General features: G+C 50.0%; 2 protein-coding genes across 3 annotated transcripts in view; both read right to left on the bottom strand.

The window, feature by feature from the left end:
- Positions 1-461: 461 nt before the first annotated feature.
- CCL1 (C-C motif chemokine ligand 1) lies at positions 462-7,586 on the bottom strand. Of its 2 annotated transcripts, none has more exons than XM_082861774.1 (5): positions 7,336-7,586; positions 3,636-3,930; positions 3,347-3,503; positions 2,075-2,189; positions 462-701 (listed from the first exon to the last, which is right to left on the bottom strand). In XM_082861774.1, exons 3-5 carry the CDS (start codon positions 3,420-3,422, stop codon positions 611-613), a joined length of 282 nt encoding a protein of 93 aa, XP_082717900.1. In that variant the 5' UTR covers positions 3,423-3,503; positions 3,636-3,930; positions 7,336-7,586; the 3' UTR covers positions 462-610. The 2 variants fall into 2 exon arrangements, with proteins under 2 accessions (XP_082717900.1, XP_082717901.1); XM_082861775.1 differs by lacking the exon at positions 7,336-7,586 and adding an exon at positions 4,548-4,973.
- Positions 7,441-17,038, bottom strand: part of LOC309976136 (AP-2 complex subunit beta-like) — a gene marked incomplete at its 3' end in the record, with an annotated part of 71,471 nt that continues 61,873 nt past the window's right edge. The window contains 2 exon segments of the mRNA XM_082861615.1: positions 7,441-7,469; positions 7,834-7,994. Coding sequence (XP_082717741.1) covers positions 7,441-7,469; positions 7,834-7,994 — 190 coding nt within the window.

Below are 17,038 nucleotides of genomic sequence, written 5' to 3'. Positions count from 1 at the left end.
CCTGTGGGTGTCCCTCTCCAGCCCTCAGTCACCTCATCTATGCAATGGGGCTAGCATCGTCTTACAAGCAGATGAGGCCCAAGATCCCGTCCAGCTAGGGCAGCTTTTGGATATCATCAGCCTCTGAACCCTCTGGGCAGCGCAGAGTGGGCGGGGGTGATGGGGAACATCCTGCATCCAAATGGGGACCCAGCCCCACAGAGAATCTACATCACAACCCAGAGTCGACGCTTATCCCCCAGGACAAAGGCAGTCAGCTGAGAGATGTAAGTCATTTATTGGCTTCTATGATGAGAAGTCAGTTCTCCTGGCACCTGGTCCAACATGTTTCCTTTTCTCCGGCCCCTGACCCCAGCCCCTCAATGCCAATCAGCTTTGCACCCTGAAATCCCTGTGGGGTCCAAGAGGCACAGGGAGGCAGAAGTTGAAGATTCTAGAATTTAACTATATAAAGTGCGACAACATATCTTAACAGGACCCAGCAGACCCTCTGGCGTGACCTGGCAAAGTAGGGGCAGAAGGACTGGTGTAGGGTTGGGCGTTGAGGGGACAGGTAAAGCCACACGGTGTCCAGAGTCCAGGATGGAAAGGAATCAGCTCATATTTCCTTTCACTGGCAGGGGTTTATCCTTTTTAAATAAGCCCGAACCCACGATTTTGTCTGTGAGACACAGGCCTCTCGGCCTCCGTTCAGCTTCAATCTGTAGGCAGAGAACAAAGGAAGGGCTAAGTCACCTGAGCCACCCCCTGGGTGCCACACACAAGTTCCATCACCCCCTCATTGCTCCTGGGTGCCCCTAAGCTTTTCTCCCGGGGCCTATAAAATGAAGTCATTGCGTAAGACCTACAGTTTGTACGCTGGGAGGAACACCCAAACTTCAGGGGCAAGGGATGGGGGGCTTTAAAAATTTCATTTCGTGGACCCCTTTTGCGGATTCATTGTATCAGGGTAGAGCGAAGGCTGCCGACATTCTGAGGATCTGCTAACATGGAAAATTCCCCTCCTAGAACATCTCTGAGGGCCCACCTGCTCCATCTTTTCATGTGTCTGTGTCCATCCGGGACCCCTAGTCATTGCCTTGGATGTGTGTGTGTGTGTGTGTGTGTGTGTGTGCGCGCGCGCGTGCGCGCGTGTGTTTCTTTTCTGATCTACCCACCTCCCAAACTTGGCTATTGTCCAAAACCGTAGGTCAATTCTGCCTTTAATTATCTGCAAGATCTTAGACAAATCTCTCCAATTCCCTGAACCTCAGTTTTCACGATAATGAAAATGTGTGGACCAAGAGAGTTAGATGAGATAGTAATATACATGAAAGTGCCTTATAGACACTGAGTGGCAAGTGTAAGCTACCTCCCTGGAGCTTCATAACGACCCTGTGATGCAGCTATCGTGTTTACGCCACTTCACAGGTCAGGAGTGCAGAGGGGCTACCCAGATAAGGAAGTTCAGAAGACTTACCTGTCCAGAGTCACTCAAGACTATAGGTTGGCAAATCCAGAAGCAGGAACTATCTGAGAGCCCCTCACTCTTACCATCACCCAGTAGTACCTGGAGCTTTTAAGCTCTGGGCATAAAATATTAAGATATAACACTTGGCGCCTTGCAGCTCCAAGAAACCCATGTCACTGCAGGAACACAGGTGTTCGTCCTAGAGCCCACTCTCAGCTCTGCGCCCAGGTTTTGGCCTCCTCACTAGTTTGGTTAAAAAACCTTAATCCAGGGCTTCCCTGGTGGCGCAGTGGTTGAGAGTCCGCCTGCCGATGCAGGGGACACGGGTTCGTGCCCCGGTCTGGGAGGATCCCACGTGCCGCGGAGCGGCTGGGCCCGTGAGCCATGGCCGCTGAGCCTGCGCGTCCGGAGGCTGTGCTCCGCAACGGGAGGGGCCACAGCGGTGAGAGGCCCGCGTACCGCAAAAAAAAAAAAAACAAAAAAAACAAAAAAAAAAAAACAAAAAAACAAAACCTTAATCCGGTGGAACATCGCCATCTAGCGTCTGCTATTCTAATTCCAGGGTGGCCGCTCTCTGTCCTCTGGAGAAGGGAGTCAAGGATGGAAGAGGATACAACCACTCACATTAGATGGTTTTTGTAGGAGCAGGTGGAGCGGGTGTTCTTGTAACACTGGATTCTCTGCAGGGACATCTTTCTCTCCACCAGTGTGAAACAACACTTGGAGGATGGCACATGCACTAGAAGAGAAGTGCAAAAATGGTTTGCATCCATTTCTCAAGCTGGACTGAGTTCCTCTCATCCAGGATGGGGAAAAAAGCAAAAACAAAAAACCCTTCCAGAACAGGCTCAGGCTTTGGGATCACATCCAAAGGGCACTAGTGTCTCATCAGCCACCCAGTTCTGTATTTAGGCAGTCAGGACACTGGGGTTCAGATCCCAGCTCCCCACAAAACAGCTGTGTGGCTTTGGTCAAGATGAGTCCTCCCCTGGGCCCGACTTCCCAGCTGAAAAGCAAGACTCTTTAGACTGATTTCAAAAGGCTATTCTAGTTCTGACATCCCACCACTAGGGTATGGTTCTGCCCTTACATTTGGGTTCAAGGGCCCCGAGACCCTGTGAGTCTGATTCAACAGCAGTCCACTGTTTGGGGCAGGATTAGGGACTGTTTTAGGAGCTCAGACTGATGAAATGACCAGGCAAGAGCTTCCAGGAACTGATCAGCTCCACGCAAACCCAACCTCACCCTCCACCCTGGTCCTCTCAGCTCTGACCCACAACTCCCACTCTGCCGGTTTGTAACCCCCCCTACACACACCCCACCTTCAAAAGACTTGCATTTCAATCCTGGCTCCTTCCTCCTAGTTTGACCGTTTGCAAAGCCCTTTCCATATGTCTGCTGTTAGGTCAGTACTCTCTCTTCAGCCTTAGAGGGTAGGCATGATCAAACCCATCTTACTGATAGCGAAACCAGAGTTTGGGAGGTATAGTAACTTGCCCAAGGTTAGCCAACTGTTAAAGCCCCAGATCCTGACCTCAGACTCTGCCCGTTATCTGTTACACTGTGGAGGCGAGACCCCAGTCAGTCCCTCCTCTGGACCTCAGGCCTCCAGCTTGGCCTCAATGACCTCACAGCTGCCCTCCATCAGTCCGCAGGGTCTGGACGAGGCTGGCCTCCTTTGGCTGAAGCCAGCTGCTCAGCGGTCTGTGTTGGCCCCAGGCTTATGGCTCTCCTGCTGTCCCCCTGCCCCCGAGCAAGTCCTCCCTTCCTCCTCTTCAGGGAGAATTCTTTCTGGAGCAGTGGAGATGAAGGGGTGAGCCTGCCCCCAGCCCCAGAGCACCTGCCTGCGTCTCCGCCCTCCCTAAGGAGGAGCAAAGTGACTCCAGCCAAACTCACTGCTCTTGGCATCCACATCCTGTAGCCATGCCCCGGCCAGCAGCAGGCACACCAGAGCGGCGGTGATGACCTTCATCTCGGGACCTCCAGCTCAGGCCTCCCTGGAAGGAGTCCCTCAAGGAGTCTGGTGGAGTGAAGAGCTGTCCTCTGGCCCATCCTGCAGTACCCAGAGCTTTTATTAGAAGACATGGGTGGGGTTTTCCAAGCCCCAGTGCAGAGGTGGGGAAGTCACAGGAAGAAGAGGTGGTTACTCACGTCCAGTGACCACATGGAAAACTCCTTTCCTTACCTCCCCTGGGTGGTGTGAGAGGTGTAGGGAAACTTCCCTAAGCGCAGGAACAGATACGGATCTTGAGAGGCTGAGTAGAAGCTGTCCCAGCTGAATGGGACGTGGAAAAAGGTGAATGAGAGGAAGTGGCCTGTCTGTGGCTCCTCTGATGTCACGTCTTTCCATCCAGGGATGGAGCTACTGTCCCAGGAACATGGTAGAGCAGAAGAGCTCTGCACCAGCACTGAGACACACGTGGGTTTGAATCCCAGTTCTGCAAATCAGCGGATACATAAACTCGGCCGAGTCACATCTCCTGTGCAAGATGGAAAGAGTAACTCGTATCTCACAGGTGACCGAGGAGCATTCAATAAGATCCATTCTGTCAAGGGCCTGGCCCAGATAGTTGCAATTTCTATTTTTTCAATCACTCAACACTTTTCAATCACTTGCCCTGTTCTTTGTCCTTGGTTAGCCCCAGGGAAGACAGCTACCGATGACATGCAAGCCATTGCATCACAGCTAAATAAGGAAAAGCCAGTTGGTGTAAGGACAGCAGTGGATGTGCCATGTGGAGGGCGCAGGGCAGGCTGGGAGCTGCCCACAGGGGAGAGGCCTCCCAGGGGAATGTTCTTCAAGCAGAGTCTCCCGCAGGAAGGCTGAAGTGGAAGGCGGCCTCTCCACAGAGGAAGGAGCTTGTGTAAGGACAGCGAAGCGTGGAGGACAGTGCCCGGAATGAGGAAATGGCTGGAGAGATGTGTGACTGTCCAGCGACCAAGTGGCCAGGTCAGGAAGACATGGTGTGCAGTGCGTGGAGTAAGTAACACTAGCAGGTGCTCAAGAAAAAGTAGCTGGGCCATATCCGTGTGTTAAAATCACAAGGCCAACGTGATAGCTTCCCATGGTCAATGGGATGAAGTGCAAGCTGCTGACCTGGCCATTCGTGGTCCATGTGATATCTCCATGGATTCCCGCATGTTGCAATATTTGCAAGTCTCTGAACAGGTCATATGCTTTCTTATCTCCGGGATTTGCTGCCACTGTAACCTCCACCTGCAGGGCCCTCCTCCTTGTCTCCCTCTGTGAATTCCATCCATTGCAAATGTCGTTGTCTCTGTAAAGGCCCTTCTGCTGTCCCCACAGATAGGCCTTCAGCCTCCTTTGAAGCCCCTCTGTGCCTGGATCTCCCACACGAAGGTCTTACATCCTTACAACCCCTCCATTCCGTGTATTCTCCATCCTAACACCTGCATGGGAGTCCTGGCGTGTCGGAGTTGAAAACTCCCTTGGAGACCATCTGCAGCAGTGGCTCTGAAAGTGTCCTGGGAGAGCAAAAAATGCAAAAATACCTTCACCCCGTTTCTGAAGCAACATCAAGACACACGTGCCTATACGTGTTGAGGGACAGGGGAGGAAAACTCCAGGTAATTCAGGCACCAGCAGATAAGAATCTAGTACGGTCTCTTTCTATTACAGATGGGGAACAAACGAGCCTCAGAAAGCAGAAACTGACTTTGCCAAGGTCATACCGAGACTTCGTTGCACAGATGGAACAGTGGATGCCAAAGCATCTGGTCATCTGACCACCACGTGCGGCCACCTCTGGGAACACACTGTCAGTAAGGACCACACACTTTCAGTAAGGACCTGCTCCATCAATTCCTTCACCTGGCCAGCTGCTTCCTGCCACCCAAAAAGTACTTAAAGCAGTTGAAATCACTAAGACACTGTTGTCACTCTCCTATTTTCTTTGTCCTCGCAGACTGATACTTTTTATTCCTTGGTTGTCGTTTTAGTGGGGTCTCAAAGAGGAAGGAGATTAAAGGGATGTGGCTAGTTGGTCAAATGTCACCTTAGATCCTTTAGACTTACTTGGGACACAGAGAGGGGCCAGGTCGCCACCCAGGAAATACTTTGCTCTCCCCTCCTCCCGGGGATGCTGCTCGGCCCACTCGAGGCCAGGACAGGGCTGCCCCTCCAGCTGCTCACTTCCCATGCTCCCCCTCACTGCGGCTACCATGAGCCCAGGACAGGAAAAGAGGGGACAGAAAGACTTAGTCATGCCTCCCCCTTCCCAGCTCCCGCAGCCCCAGAAGGAACTGGCCAGAGGCTCCAATTGCATGGAAACTTAGCGTCCCACAGGGTCCCGCCCCCAGCCCCACGCCATCTCTTCTTCTCTAAGCCTGGCACAAAGCACGGGCCAAGTAATAACTCAATAAAATCTCCATGGCCTTGACTGTGATGGATCAGAACTGCATAGTTGAGGGAAAGGTAAGAAAGGCTCCCAGCATCGACACTGAACCAGTTTCTCATGTGAACTACCCTTTTCTTAGTTAGAAGTTTGAAAACCAGTATGTGCCTGTAGAGAGGTTTTCTTTCTTTTTTAATTTTTTTTACATCTTTATTGGAGTATAATTGCTTTACAATGGTGTGTTAGTTTCTGCTTTATAACAAAGTGAATCAGTTATACATGTACATATGTTCCCGTATCTCTTCCCTCTTGCGTCTCCCTCCCTCCCACCCTCCCTATCCCAACCCTCGAGAGGTTTTCTTATTAGTCACCTTTTGTGAAGTAGGGACCAATTTACTGCGGATGGGTAGAGGTCAGACAGAGCTCAACTGGTGCGGGTTCATCTTAAGATCATCTCCTCCTGGAGTGGCCCCAGATTCTTGCCTCAGCCCTGCTGGCCTGGGGGTCCTGGAGCCTGGTCCTGCCTGCTTCCCCTCCAGTTACATCTCAGCCTGATTCTTCAGACCAGGACACAGAAACCCATGCGGGTGGAGGGAGGAGTCATTTTCCTGGCATCGCACAGCTGCAGCAATACTGGCCTCGCTTTGTCCATCTCTGGGGCCAAGTTTTCTTAGTTCCCTCACTTGGGGAGGAAGCGTGTTTGCCCTCAGAGGTAACTGGGTCAGATTTCAGCCCCACTACTTTTTAGCTGTGTGACCTTAGGCAAGTAACTTAACACTTCTGAACTTTAGTTCCTTCGTTGTAAAATCCACTACCGACTGGATCTGGTAAAACTCTCCCCAATGTTTTCAAAATAAACTCCTCAAACCACAGCCTAACTTTGGGCTATTTGAAGGATTAAATGAGATGTCTCACCTTATCTTGGAACAAGGGAAGAGGAAGGGAAGGGAGGGAGAAAACGAAAGAGGGCAGGAAGGAGGGAGAGGAAAAGAAAGTTGGATCATTCAAAATCATTGTGGAGCACCTAAAATATGACAGGTCCTGAGGACACAGCAGACACAAGACAGACACTGGTCCTGCCCCTGTGGGGCTTACAGCTCGCCGCAGGAGGCAGGTACTGGGAACTGTGTTTAGTGCTCGAGAAGAGACCTCGTGTCCTATGAGCTGCAGAGTATACGGAAGCGCTTACCATGAGGCCTGGCACATAGTAGGTGCTCAATAAAACTGCACCCCTCCCCCCTCTACCCATTAATCCTGGACCATCTGAGGCTTCATCACAGGAACCAGGCAGTGCTGCCACCTCCCTAGCCGGGACCCCCTTCCTGGTCTCTTTCCTCTCTAATCCTGTGCTGCCCAACGCCCAGGCCAGGCTTTCCGTTGTCACCCACAGAAGCACAGTGTTCTCTTCCATCCCCACCTCCGCACCCGTCCCCAGCTGCCTCCTATAAGTGCAAGTCCAGCCACAGTGCCTCCAGCACCCAAACATCTTTGAATTAAAAACCCTTTCTTTTGTTTTCCAGCGACTCTTACCCTCCTCCTGGGTTCCCTTGTACACTGTCTTCTAACATTCGACACCTTTTGCTCTTTTCAGGAGGCCTCTGTGATCCAGCTCTCAGCAACAAAGTGAACGAGGCATCAAGCATCTCTTGTAGCAACAGCAGACCCTGGGGGTGCCCAAAGAATGTCACAGCAGTGACAGTCACCAGTGTTTCAATTCCCGTCCACAGCCGTGGAGCTCCAGAGTGACAACTCAGCCTGCTGTTCGAAGGTGAAGTACAAATGTCTCGGCTCGGCTCACGTAGTCCCGCACACCGTGGCCCACAGAGCTCTTGCCGCGCGGCACTGTTACTGCTCTGCGCACCTGTGCTGGGGCGTCACTGCCCCTTCTGCCTGGGACGCCTGCTCCAGCTTTATCTGGAAGACCTCCTGCAGGCTGCCCCATCTGAGCTCCCAGCATGAAGCAGGCTCACGCCCCATAGCAGCAAAGCCAATCTTGTGACTGCCTGGTGGTCCACACCCCTCCCTCACCTGGAAGCTCCCGGGGAGCAGCAGTCCCTGTCGTGGTCCTCACTTCATGCCCCAGCGCCCCACCCAGGGTGGGTGCGTAGTGACTGTTGCTAAAGCAGGCGGAAGGAGAGGTCTTCACATTGTTCTCGTCATTCCCCAGCCGCAGATGAGAAACAGAAGTCCTGGAGGTGACAGGAGTCATACAAGTAGCAAGTGACAGAATTAGGATGAGAAGCTCTGGCCCAAACCCTGGGCTTGTTTATACCCCCCTGGACCCTCTGGCATGGATGGACCATTTTCCGACTGTGCTGATGGGCACCATTCCACACACAGGATGCTGGTGACAGGTCTCAGTTCCTGATGTGGTCATTCATTCATTCCTTCACTCATTCATTCAGGAAACATCTTCTGAGGGCCCACTTTGTGCATGGGCAGTCAGGTGAGAGAGGAGAGCTGACCACAGAGTCAGGGCCTCCAGAGGGAAACAGATACGCAAACCAGTAAGCGGGCACAGATGGTCAAGGCTGCTATAATATGCAGACTAGACTCTGCACACGCCCCCTCTAGGGGAGCGGAGAGCTCACTGGGTTGCAATGTGGAATACTGGCTGGGCCTGGAAGGATGAAGGTGGAATTTCCCCTGGGCAGGGGCCTGGATGGTACATTGTGTGTGGTTATAAGGGTGGGCTCTGCCTGGCCCCCAGGCCCAGCTCCTCTGTACACCACTGGCGGGACTTCTTTCCCTTTCTTAACCTCCCAGCCTCATCTCCAAACAGGGATAATAATGATACCCGCTCATAAGCTTCTGTGAAAACGAAACGTGCTGTATCTCTTAAGGAGAATCAAACAATTGTTTGATGGCATGCTAATAGCTGGTGTGGAGGCTGATGTCTTCAGGGCATGCGGGGGTGAGGAAGGCCTGCAGAGAGGGGCTGGAAATGGAGCCAGGAGGACCTGGGCTGGGTTTCACAAGATCCTGTTTCTGGGCTCAGACCTTGGGACCTAAGCTTGCTGTCAGTGGAGGGAAGGCCTTAAGTAATCTTTTGCTTGCGACAGGGGTGCGGCCAGATGTGTGGTTTGTGCTGAGGGCTTGTGCTAGAGGCTGCAGGACACAGTGACTGGAAGCAGGCAGTCAGACTGGGAAGTTTGAAGGAATCCAGGAGAGGTGACGGAGGTGGGGTTCTGTAGAAAGAGGGTGAAAAATCAGGATTTCTGAGCTCTGCCGCTCATTTTCTGTGGGACCTTGAGCAGGCTACTTCCTGCCTCTGGGCATCAGTTCTCCCACCTAAAACGTGGGGAAGTTGGCTAAATCAGTGACTCTTTACCCGGAAATGGGATTCATATTAGGATGATTTGGGAAGCTTTTATCCAAAGACACGTGCTTGAACCTCACTGCGGACCTTTGTATTCTGAGTTCAAGGTAGTTGGAGTATCTCGAAAGGGCTCCCCAGATAATCCAATCCCACCACTTCCCTCTAGCCTGGATGGCTACTGAGACCTTCTCTGGTTTGGCATGAAATGATATTCTGGGTCCCTAAGGGCAGATAGAGCCCTGCCCACAATCTACACCCTAAACAGCCCCCTCGTCCATCCGAGGTGGATCTGGCCTTTCGGATCAGGCCTGTTGTACTGAGAGAGCCTGCTGGGGAGGGCTCCCTGCCCTTTCTGATGAGGATAGAGGGCAAAGAGCCTAATAAGGGCTGATCCAAGTCCCTGAGGCATTTAGATCCCACCCACCCTAGGAGCCAGGGTCATCTGAAACTTAGAAAGCTCCCAGGAAGCCAGAAACTCAAAGAAGCCTGATAGGCAACACACAGGCTTAGATTCAGAATGTTTTGTAGCCTCAGTTTTGTGGTTCTTGAGCCATTCGGCTCTGGACCAAAAATAGCCACATTGCAAAGTCTCTGTGGGTGTATTCGGGGGGTCAGCGTGGGTCAGGTGTGTGCCACATCCCCCCAGCGCTCAGGAGGACGCTCAGGACAATTGGGGTGGGCCATCTCACGTTACAGCTGAGGAGCCGGAAGCCCAGAAAGGAAACGCGAGTTGTCACATGGGGACCCCGTGACAGAGCCCTGAAGATAACCCACCGTAACTCCCAGACAGGCTCCTTCTCTGTGGTTTTCTGGCTTTATGCTCAGGACCAGAGAGCTGGGCTGTGGTCAGAGAGAGAAGCTGGGCATGATCGGGGCCCCTGGGATGCTGGAAAGCCCTGCAGGGTTCCTGCAGCCCACCTGGAGGCCAGGGCACGATGCCAACTTTGCAGGGAATGGTAGAAGAAAAAAGCCCCAGCTTTTCCACCCAACAGAGCAAGGACGCAGGGGCAGGAAGTGGCAACAGTTTGACCCCAAAATATACCCACCAACACCAACAAGGTCACCCATGATTCAGCAAACACGCCCACATGCTGCTAGGAAAGTCCCCTGAGGAGCCCTCTCCCCCTGAGGTAGTAGGTGGACGTCTGGGTCCCACCTCTGCTCACCACCAATTTCCCAGTTCATCTTGGGGCCACAGCTCTGGGAGCTCAGGGGAGCCTGAGCAGGGATGCTCTTCCTTCATTGCCCTTTAGGCCTGGCTCTCAGGCTCAGCTTAGAGTTGGCCACCCAAAGAGACACCTCCACTGCCAGGTCTGGCTTCATGGGCTCTGGAGTGAGCTGAACTGGTCACAGAGAGTGCATTTAGCTCAGAACTGGAGCCAGGCCTGGGATATGCTAGCCAGCACAGCCTGGACATCTGGGTCCCCTGGCCTTCACCTCTATCCTCTAGTGTAATAGGAAAAGCACTGGACTTGGGATCCAGACACCTGCATTTTAATTCAGGTCACCGCTTACCAGCACCATCAATTCTGATCATCTTCCTGAACCTCTGGGTCATTATCCCTAAAACTGGGATCCCAGTGCCTCTGTACTAGGACCATTGTGAGGACTAAATATGGAAATGTGTCGGAAGGCTTGCAGCACAGAGCCCTGCTCATTATCGTGGTTTCCAGGACTGTTCTGTGTTTCCTCCCTCCCTGCTCGGTTTGTCTGAGGCATCTTTACAGCTGCTCTTAAGAGCTGACTGCAAATTGGCCAGGTTCTTTCTCAACTCCCGCTGGCTGGCCCAGCTTTCCCAAGGGTGGGTGAGTTTCAGGAGCCAGGTTCACGTGGGGAGCATATGAAGTCAGGGCTGCTGCCTGCCAGACCTAGCTGAAGTCTGCAGTCCATGTGTTCCACCAAGCCTGCGGCCCTGACCAGGAGGTTCACATAATTTGCAGGGTCCAGTGCAAAATAAAATGAGAGGTCTTGTTTAAAAACTAAAAATTTCAAGCATGCAACAGCAGAGTCTGCACAAATCATATGCCATGAAGGCTGCCCTGCGCCTCTCAGCCCTCCTGCCATGTTTCTGCTTCATGTTGGACAGGCATCCACTGGTTTTCTCCTTGAAATATCCCACTTTGGGTCTCCTGTGCCCTGGTTTGGAAAATGATTTTCCAAAATCCCACCATTATGGTTTTATCGTTCCAAAGTCCTTGACATAAAGACATTTCCCAAACAAATCAGAAGGATGCATTTTACTTCCCACAAGCATTGCTGCTTTAAGTGACACATCAACCTCCAAGCCACTCCCACCCACAACTCCCCAGCTGCAGAGTCAAAGAAAGACCAGACCTATCTAAAATGTCAGAGAAGGGATTGCAGAGAGGGGCAGGAGTGAAAAATAGACAGTGTTGCCTCTGCTGATGTGGGATCCATCTTGCCTCCCGTTTCTAGCTGGAACCAATTTCAACCAAAGATTTCTCCCACCACCTGGATATGATGTGATTCAGTAGGATGGGACATATTGGGCACCCAGCGTATATTAGTTTATAGGAATCTGTCACCAACCTCTTCTGCCACCTCCTCCATCCACCTTCAAGAGATGGGTCCTTTACATCCAGGTGTGGTAAAGCAGGCAGACGGCACTGAGCATCCTCCACCCTCTTGCCCAGTTCCCCCTTGCCCACAATCACATCATGAAAAGGGAGAGGAAATGGGTAGCTGGCCTTTCTCCCAGCTCTGCCATTCTTCATCTGTCTATACACGTGTCCTCATTTCTGACTTATATTTTCTGCTCTTTCTGCTGCTTAGCTGACCAGAGATTGTGAACCTCATAGGAGACAATGGCGGGATGCAGTGGGTATTTGGCAAAGCACATGGTTATCGACCTCACCGTCCCTCCACCTCTGCTGCCTCTCACTTGCGTCCCTTCCCAGCCAAACAGCTGGAAGAGTTGGCGTCACTCTCCCCGGTTCCTCCCAACCCACGTGTTCAATATACTGCAAACTGGCCTCTGTCTCTACCACGTCACCAAAACTGCAATGGCTAAAGTCAACGGTGACTTCCTTGTTGCTAAATCCATGGCACCTTTGGCTGTCATCCTGCCTGACATCTCGGCACCCTTGACCCTGTTGACCCTTCCTTCTGGAAACATCCTCTTGCCATGGCTTCTATGACAGGTGGCCCTCATAGTCTTCCTCCAACCACTCTGCTGTTACTTCTGAGACTTGGTTAGAGGTTCCTGGTCCCCTGTTCATCCCTTAATCTTGAGGTTCCCCTGGCCCTCCGTGGAATAACAGCGGTTATTAGCTAACGTTACGTTGTGCACTTCACGTGTGTCAAGCTACTCTAAGCACTTCATGTGTGTTCAGCTGTCTAGTCTTCCTCATGGTCCTGTAAGTAGTTATTATTATTAACACCCATTGTACAGATGAGGAAACCAAGGCACAGAGAAGTTGTCCAAGATTACTCAGCTAGTCGCTGGGAAGGTGGGATTCCAATGCAGACAGTCTGGCTTCAATCCTGAAACAGTACTCTGCACCACCTCTTGGTAGAGACTCACCCCTGGGTGCTGCCCAACATCTTAGTTTGTCCTGCAACTACCACCTAATCTGGCCACAACCTACACCACCTGTAACCCCATATATACACTCTGTGCCCCTAGACTGGATTCCACACCCTTCTGCCAGACACACCCTGGTCTTTGCACATGTTCCTTTCTTTAAGGGGAATAAACTTCAACTGTTTTTTCATGTGGTAAGTTCCACTCATGTTCAAAATCACCTCCTCTGTGAATCCTTCTCTTGTTTCTCCCAATCCTCCGTCTTCCCTGGATCCCAGGCACTGTGCTTTTCCCTCTGTGCTTGCCTTATAATGTAATTTGTCTGTTCCTGAGACTGCCTTCCTGTCTAGACTCTGAGTCTAGACCTGGTTTAACACAGGCATATGATCCTGCTGAAGAATGTGTAGGTGAACTAATGAGGTGGCCCATGTCTCAGTGGAACCTGATGCTACCGAACCAAACTTGGGTCCATTCATCCAAATGCAGTAAAGCCAATCTATTGATGCTGGGTTGTGGTGAAGGACAGTGCAGCATTTATTGCAAGGCCAAGCAAAGAGTATGGGTGGCTAATGCTCAAAAGGCCTGAAGTCCCCACTGGCTTTTGGGGAAAGGTTTTCAAAGACAGGGGGAGAGAGTTGTGAAGTGCTTGATCAGCTCGTAGACATTCTTCTGATTGATTGGTGGTGATGCATTCTGGAGTCAACATCATCCACCTTCTGGTTCCAACTGGTCTGGGGGCTACATGTACATGGTCATCATGCAGTTAACTCCTTCCATCTGGTGGGGGTTTTAGTATCTGTGAAACAGCTCAGGAATGTGTGTCAGGTACTGTCATTTATGTTCTTCAGGGAAGAACTAAAGATTCTGTGACTCTACTGTATGGCTGATCTATTGTTTAAATTATTACCTGTTCTCCTGACCCAACTGCTGTCTTTTGTTATACATGTTCACATTCTTCCAATCATTAACTCTTGAGCCACCCTTTTGTGACCAACAGAGGCCTGGGAGACGAAAGCTTTTCCACAAACAAGAGGCAGGCCAGGACATGGGGAGGGCTGTCCCAGGAAGGCCCCATCAGGTCCTGCTTAATTATCCTGAGACTTTAATCTCATCTACCCTATGTTTTTACCTAAAATCTAAGCCTTCACATTCAGATTCTCTCTCTCTCTCTCTCTCTCTCTCTCTCTCTCTCTCTCTCTCTCTCTCTCTCTCTCTCTCTCTCTCTCTCTCTCTCTCTCTCGAAGTTCCCTTAGGCAGTCCCAGCCCCCTCAGGCCATTTTCCTAACTGTACAACCTTCCAGGAGTCTGAAAATCCTGCCTTTCCACAATGTCTCATCCCAACTCTGAGACTGAGTTTTGCATTCTTCCATAATGTTCGGGCCGTTTCATGGGGCCTAGCAGCTACAACTTGACTACTGAGTCATGTCCCATGTCCCACAGAGACAGGACTGTCTCCAACAATAGTTACAAAAATAGTCCCTTATGTGTTCACAACTATTTGTGGCTTCTTTGGTCCCTTACACCCATGTGTTCATTTAAGCTTCACAACAAGGTATGGAATAGTTACTATAAATCTATATATTTGACAAATGAGGAAATCAAGGCACACAGAAATTAACACTACACACACACACACACACACACACACACACACACACACACACACACACACACACACACACACACACACACACACACACGCCTCCACCCAAATGCCCCAGGAAAGGGTTGGGCCCTATGGGTCCAAAGACTGCTTGTCCCATGCTGAAGCAGGTTTATGCCAGGTGAGCATGAGATGGGCCAAGGCCACATAAGAAATGAGTTTTCTCCAAGACTGTGTATGGAATTTCTTTCTGGCCTCCACATCTCTACTTCCCCAGGGCAAGCCTCTGCCAACATCCCACCTGTGTAAATAAGCAAGCAGGTAAATGTAGTCCAGTTGCACTTATTCAGGTACATCAGTGGAAAGGCAAGATGAATTTAAGACTGTTATTAAATAAATGTGGTTCTCTTACTTCCAACCATATATAAATCCTTCTAACAGTATTATCTCGTTGAAGGTACTTGGCAGATACACGTTAATGGAGAGTTTATCAGGATTTGTAATTAGCACAACAACTGAGAGCACTTTAAAGTAGTTGGAAACAGGGTAACTCACTAAAGAGAATCAACCACTCAAAAACACAATTGCAGTATCCATTTACATGCCAGCAATTTGTCTGCCAATTAGAAATGCATAAATTCAAACAGCTACTGTAAATCTTACTCTTGATGCAGTATTTGACATCCTTCCCGGCAAAAAATACTCATTAACTAAGTCAACAGATATTTAAAGGGTGCCTACTATGTGCCAATCACTCTCCCATGTGCTGGGAACCAAGATACACAAGGCACTTGCCTTGTAGAGCTAACCCCCTGGGAGAGACATAATTTTTCAGTTAATTATATAAACAAGATAATTTCTAATAGGATAAGTCAATGAAGACATATAACAATGGGATATGACCAGAAGGGAGATTAAAGAGTTGGCATTTGAGCTGAGACCTGGAGGGGTAGAATATTCTAGGCAGAGAGAATGGTGAGTGCAAAGGCCTAATGTGGTATCTTAACACTACCCTCTAAATAAGACCCAAGACAAAGATTTAAAGAAAGTAATCTATTTGGGAGGTGCAGGAAAGATGAGTAAGGGAACAGGAGAGCAAAACAAGGACTTGATAAAGAACTGTTATCAGGCCAGCTCCTTTGTGAGTCGTGGGGCCAGCTCCCCAGGGACACTTTGGGAAACAGTACAGAGCACACAGCTGAGACACAGCTGAGTTATCTCACCTAGGAGCAAGGGAGTTGGGGTATTTATACTCTACTTCCTGTCTCTCACTGGTGAGGCCTGTTCCCCGGCACTTCTGTCCTGTCCTGCTCATGGACAGAGTGATCTTCCATGGCTGAAGGCAGCTTATGTGCACTGAGACGGAAGGCCTAGCTAAGGCATGTGAGCTGGCTACTGGCAGCATCTGCTACATGCAGAGACCAGCCTGGAATATTCCAGAAAGAAAGTCAGTGAGAGTGGCATATTAAACTTGGGGCGCAATTGTAGGAAATGAAGCCTGAGAGGAAGGCAGGGACCAGCTCAGGTGAAGCCTGGGAGGCCATGATGAGTCTGAATTTTATTCTAAGTGCTTTGGGAAGACAGCTGAGAAATTCAGAGATAAGAACTGACTTTTTTTTTTTTTTTAAAAAAAAAAGAAGATTCCTCTCTCAGTTGTACAGGAAACAGGTGTTTTGGAGAGTAAGAGAGAATGTAGGAGGATCAGTCAGGAGGCACTGGCTGAAGTCCAGGTGGGAGATGAGACTGGCTTTGGCTCCTGGGGGTGGGGTGGGGTGGGCACTGTGCAAAGCAGATGGACCCAGGTGTGTCAGAGCGGAGCAGAACTGATGGATGGGTTAGATGTGGGGCAGAGTAAAAGAGGATGAAGCCTTGGCTTGAGCGTGTCAGTACTGAGGTAGGAGGATTACAAGAGGAGCAGGCTGGGTTGCACCGCTCAGGAATTGTGTAACTTGGGTCAGTCACTTCTCCAATCTGGTCCTCAGTTTTCTCATTTGGGAAATAAGGAAGTAGAACTAACTGACTTCTAAGGATGCTTTTAACTCTAATAGTCTATGACTTAAATAAAAACAATCATCTATACATACACATACATTTATATAAATGTATAACTGAATCACTTTGCTGTACACTTGAAACTAACACAACATTATAAATCAACTATACTTCAATTAAAAACAAAATAAAATATAAAAAAGCAATCAAGGGACTTCCCTGGTGGGCCAGTAATTAAGAATCCGTCTTCCAGTGCAGGGAATGCAGGTTCAAACCCTGGACGGGGAACTAAGATCCCACTTGCCACGGGGCAACTAAGCCCATGTATTGCAACTACTGAGCCCACGCGTTCTGGAGCCCATGCAAAACAACTAGAGAGAAGCCCGTGAACTGCAATGAAGAGCCCATACGCCACAACAAAAGATCCCTCATGCCACAGTGAAGATCCCGCATGCCGCACCTAAGACCTGACACAGCCAAAGAAATTAAATAAATAAATAAATGTTTAAAAAAGCAATCAAAACAATCCCTCTTTTTTAAAGTTCTAGCTCTTCTTGATAATGCCACAAACCCATGTGAACCACCACTCCAAACAAAAGCTAGAACCTTGACAATAACCTGCTTCTAATCATATTTTCCCTCTATATTATTTTTCCTGACTCCTTCAACTCAAGGTAACCAACAACCCAAATTCCCTTGCTTTTCTTAATCTGTGTGTTTCTAAAAGTATATATATTTTTACTTTATAAAGAGTATCATAGTGTTTATAATTGTA

This window comes from Leucopleurus acutus, assembly GCF_964270905.1.
Source record: "Leucopleurus acutus genome assembly, chromosome: 19".
NCBI lineage: Eukaryota > Metazoa > Chordata > Mammalia > Artiodactyla > Delphinidae > Leucopleurus > Leucopleurus acutus.
Note: the sequence above shows the minus strand (reverse complement) of the source record. Positions and strands in the feature narration are given on the sequence as shown.

Bases quoted from the DNA above. Each gene is read 5' to 3' on its own strand.
- CCL1 (XM_082861774.1), bottom strand. From the start codon at position 3,422: ATGAAGGTCATCACCGCCGCTCTGGTGTGCCTGCTGCTGGCCGGGGCA. The intron at 2,190-3,346 runs GTGAGTTTGGCT...CTTCTCTTCTAG, and splicing joins GGATGTGGATGCCAAGAGCA to TGCATGTGCCATCCTCCAAG. The intron at 702-2,074 runs GTGAGTGGTTGT...CTCTGCCTACAG, and splicing joins TCCTACAAAAACCATCTAAT to ATTGAAGCTGAACGGAGGCC.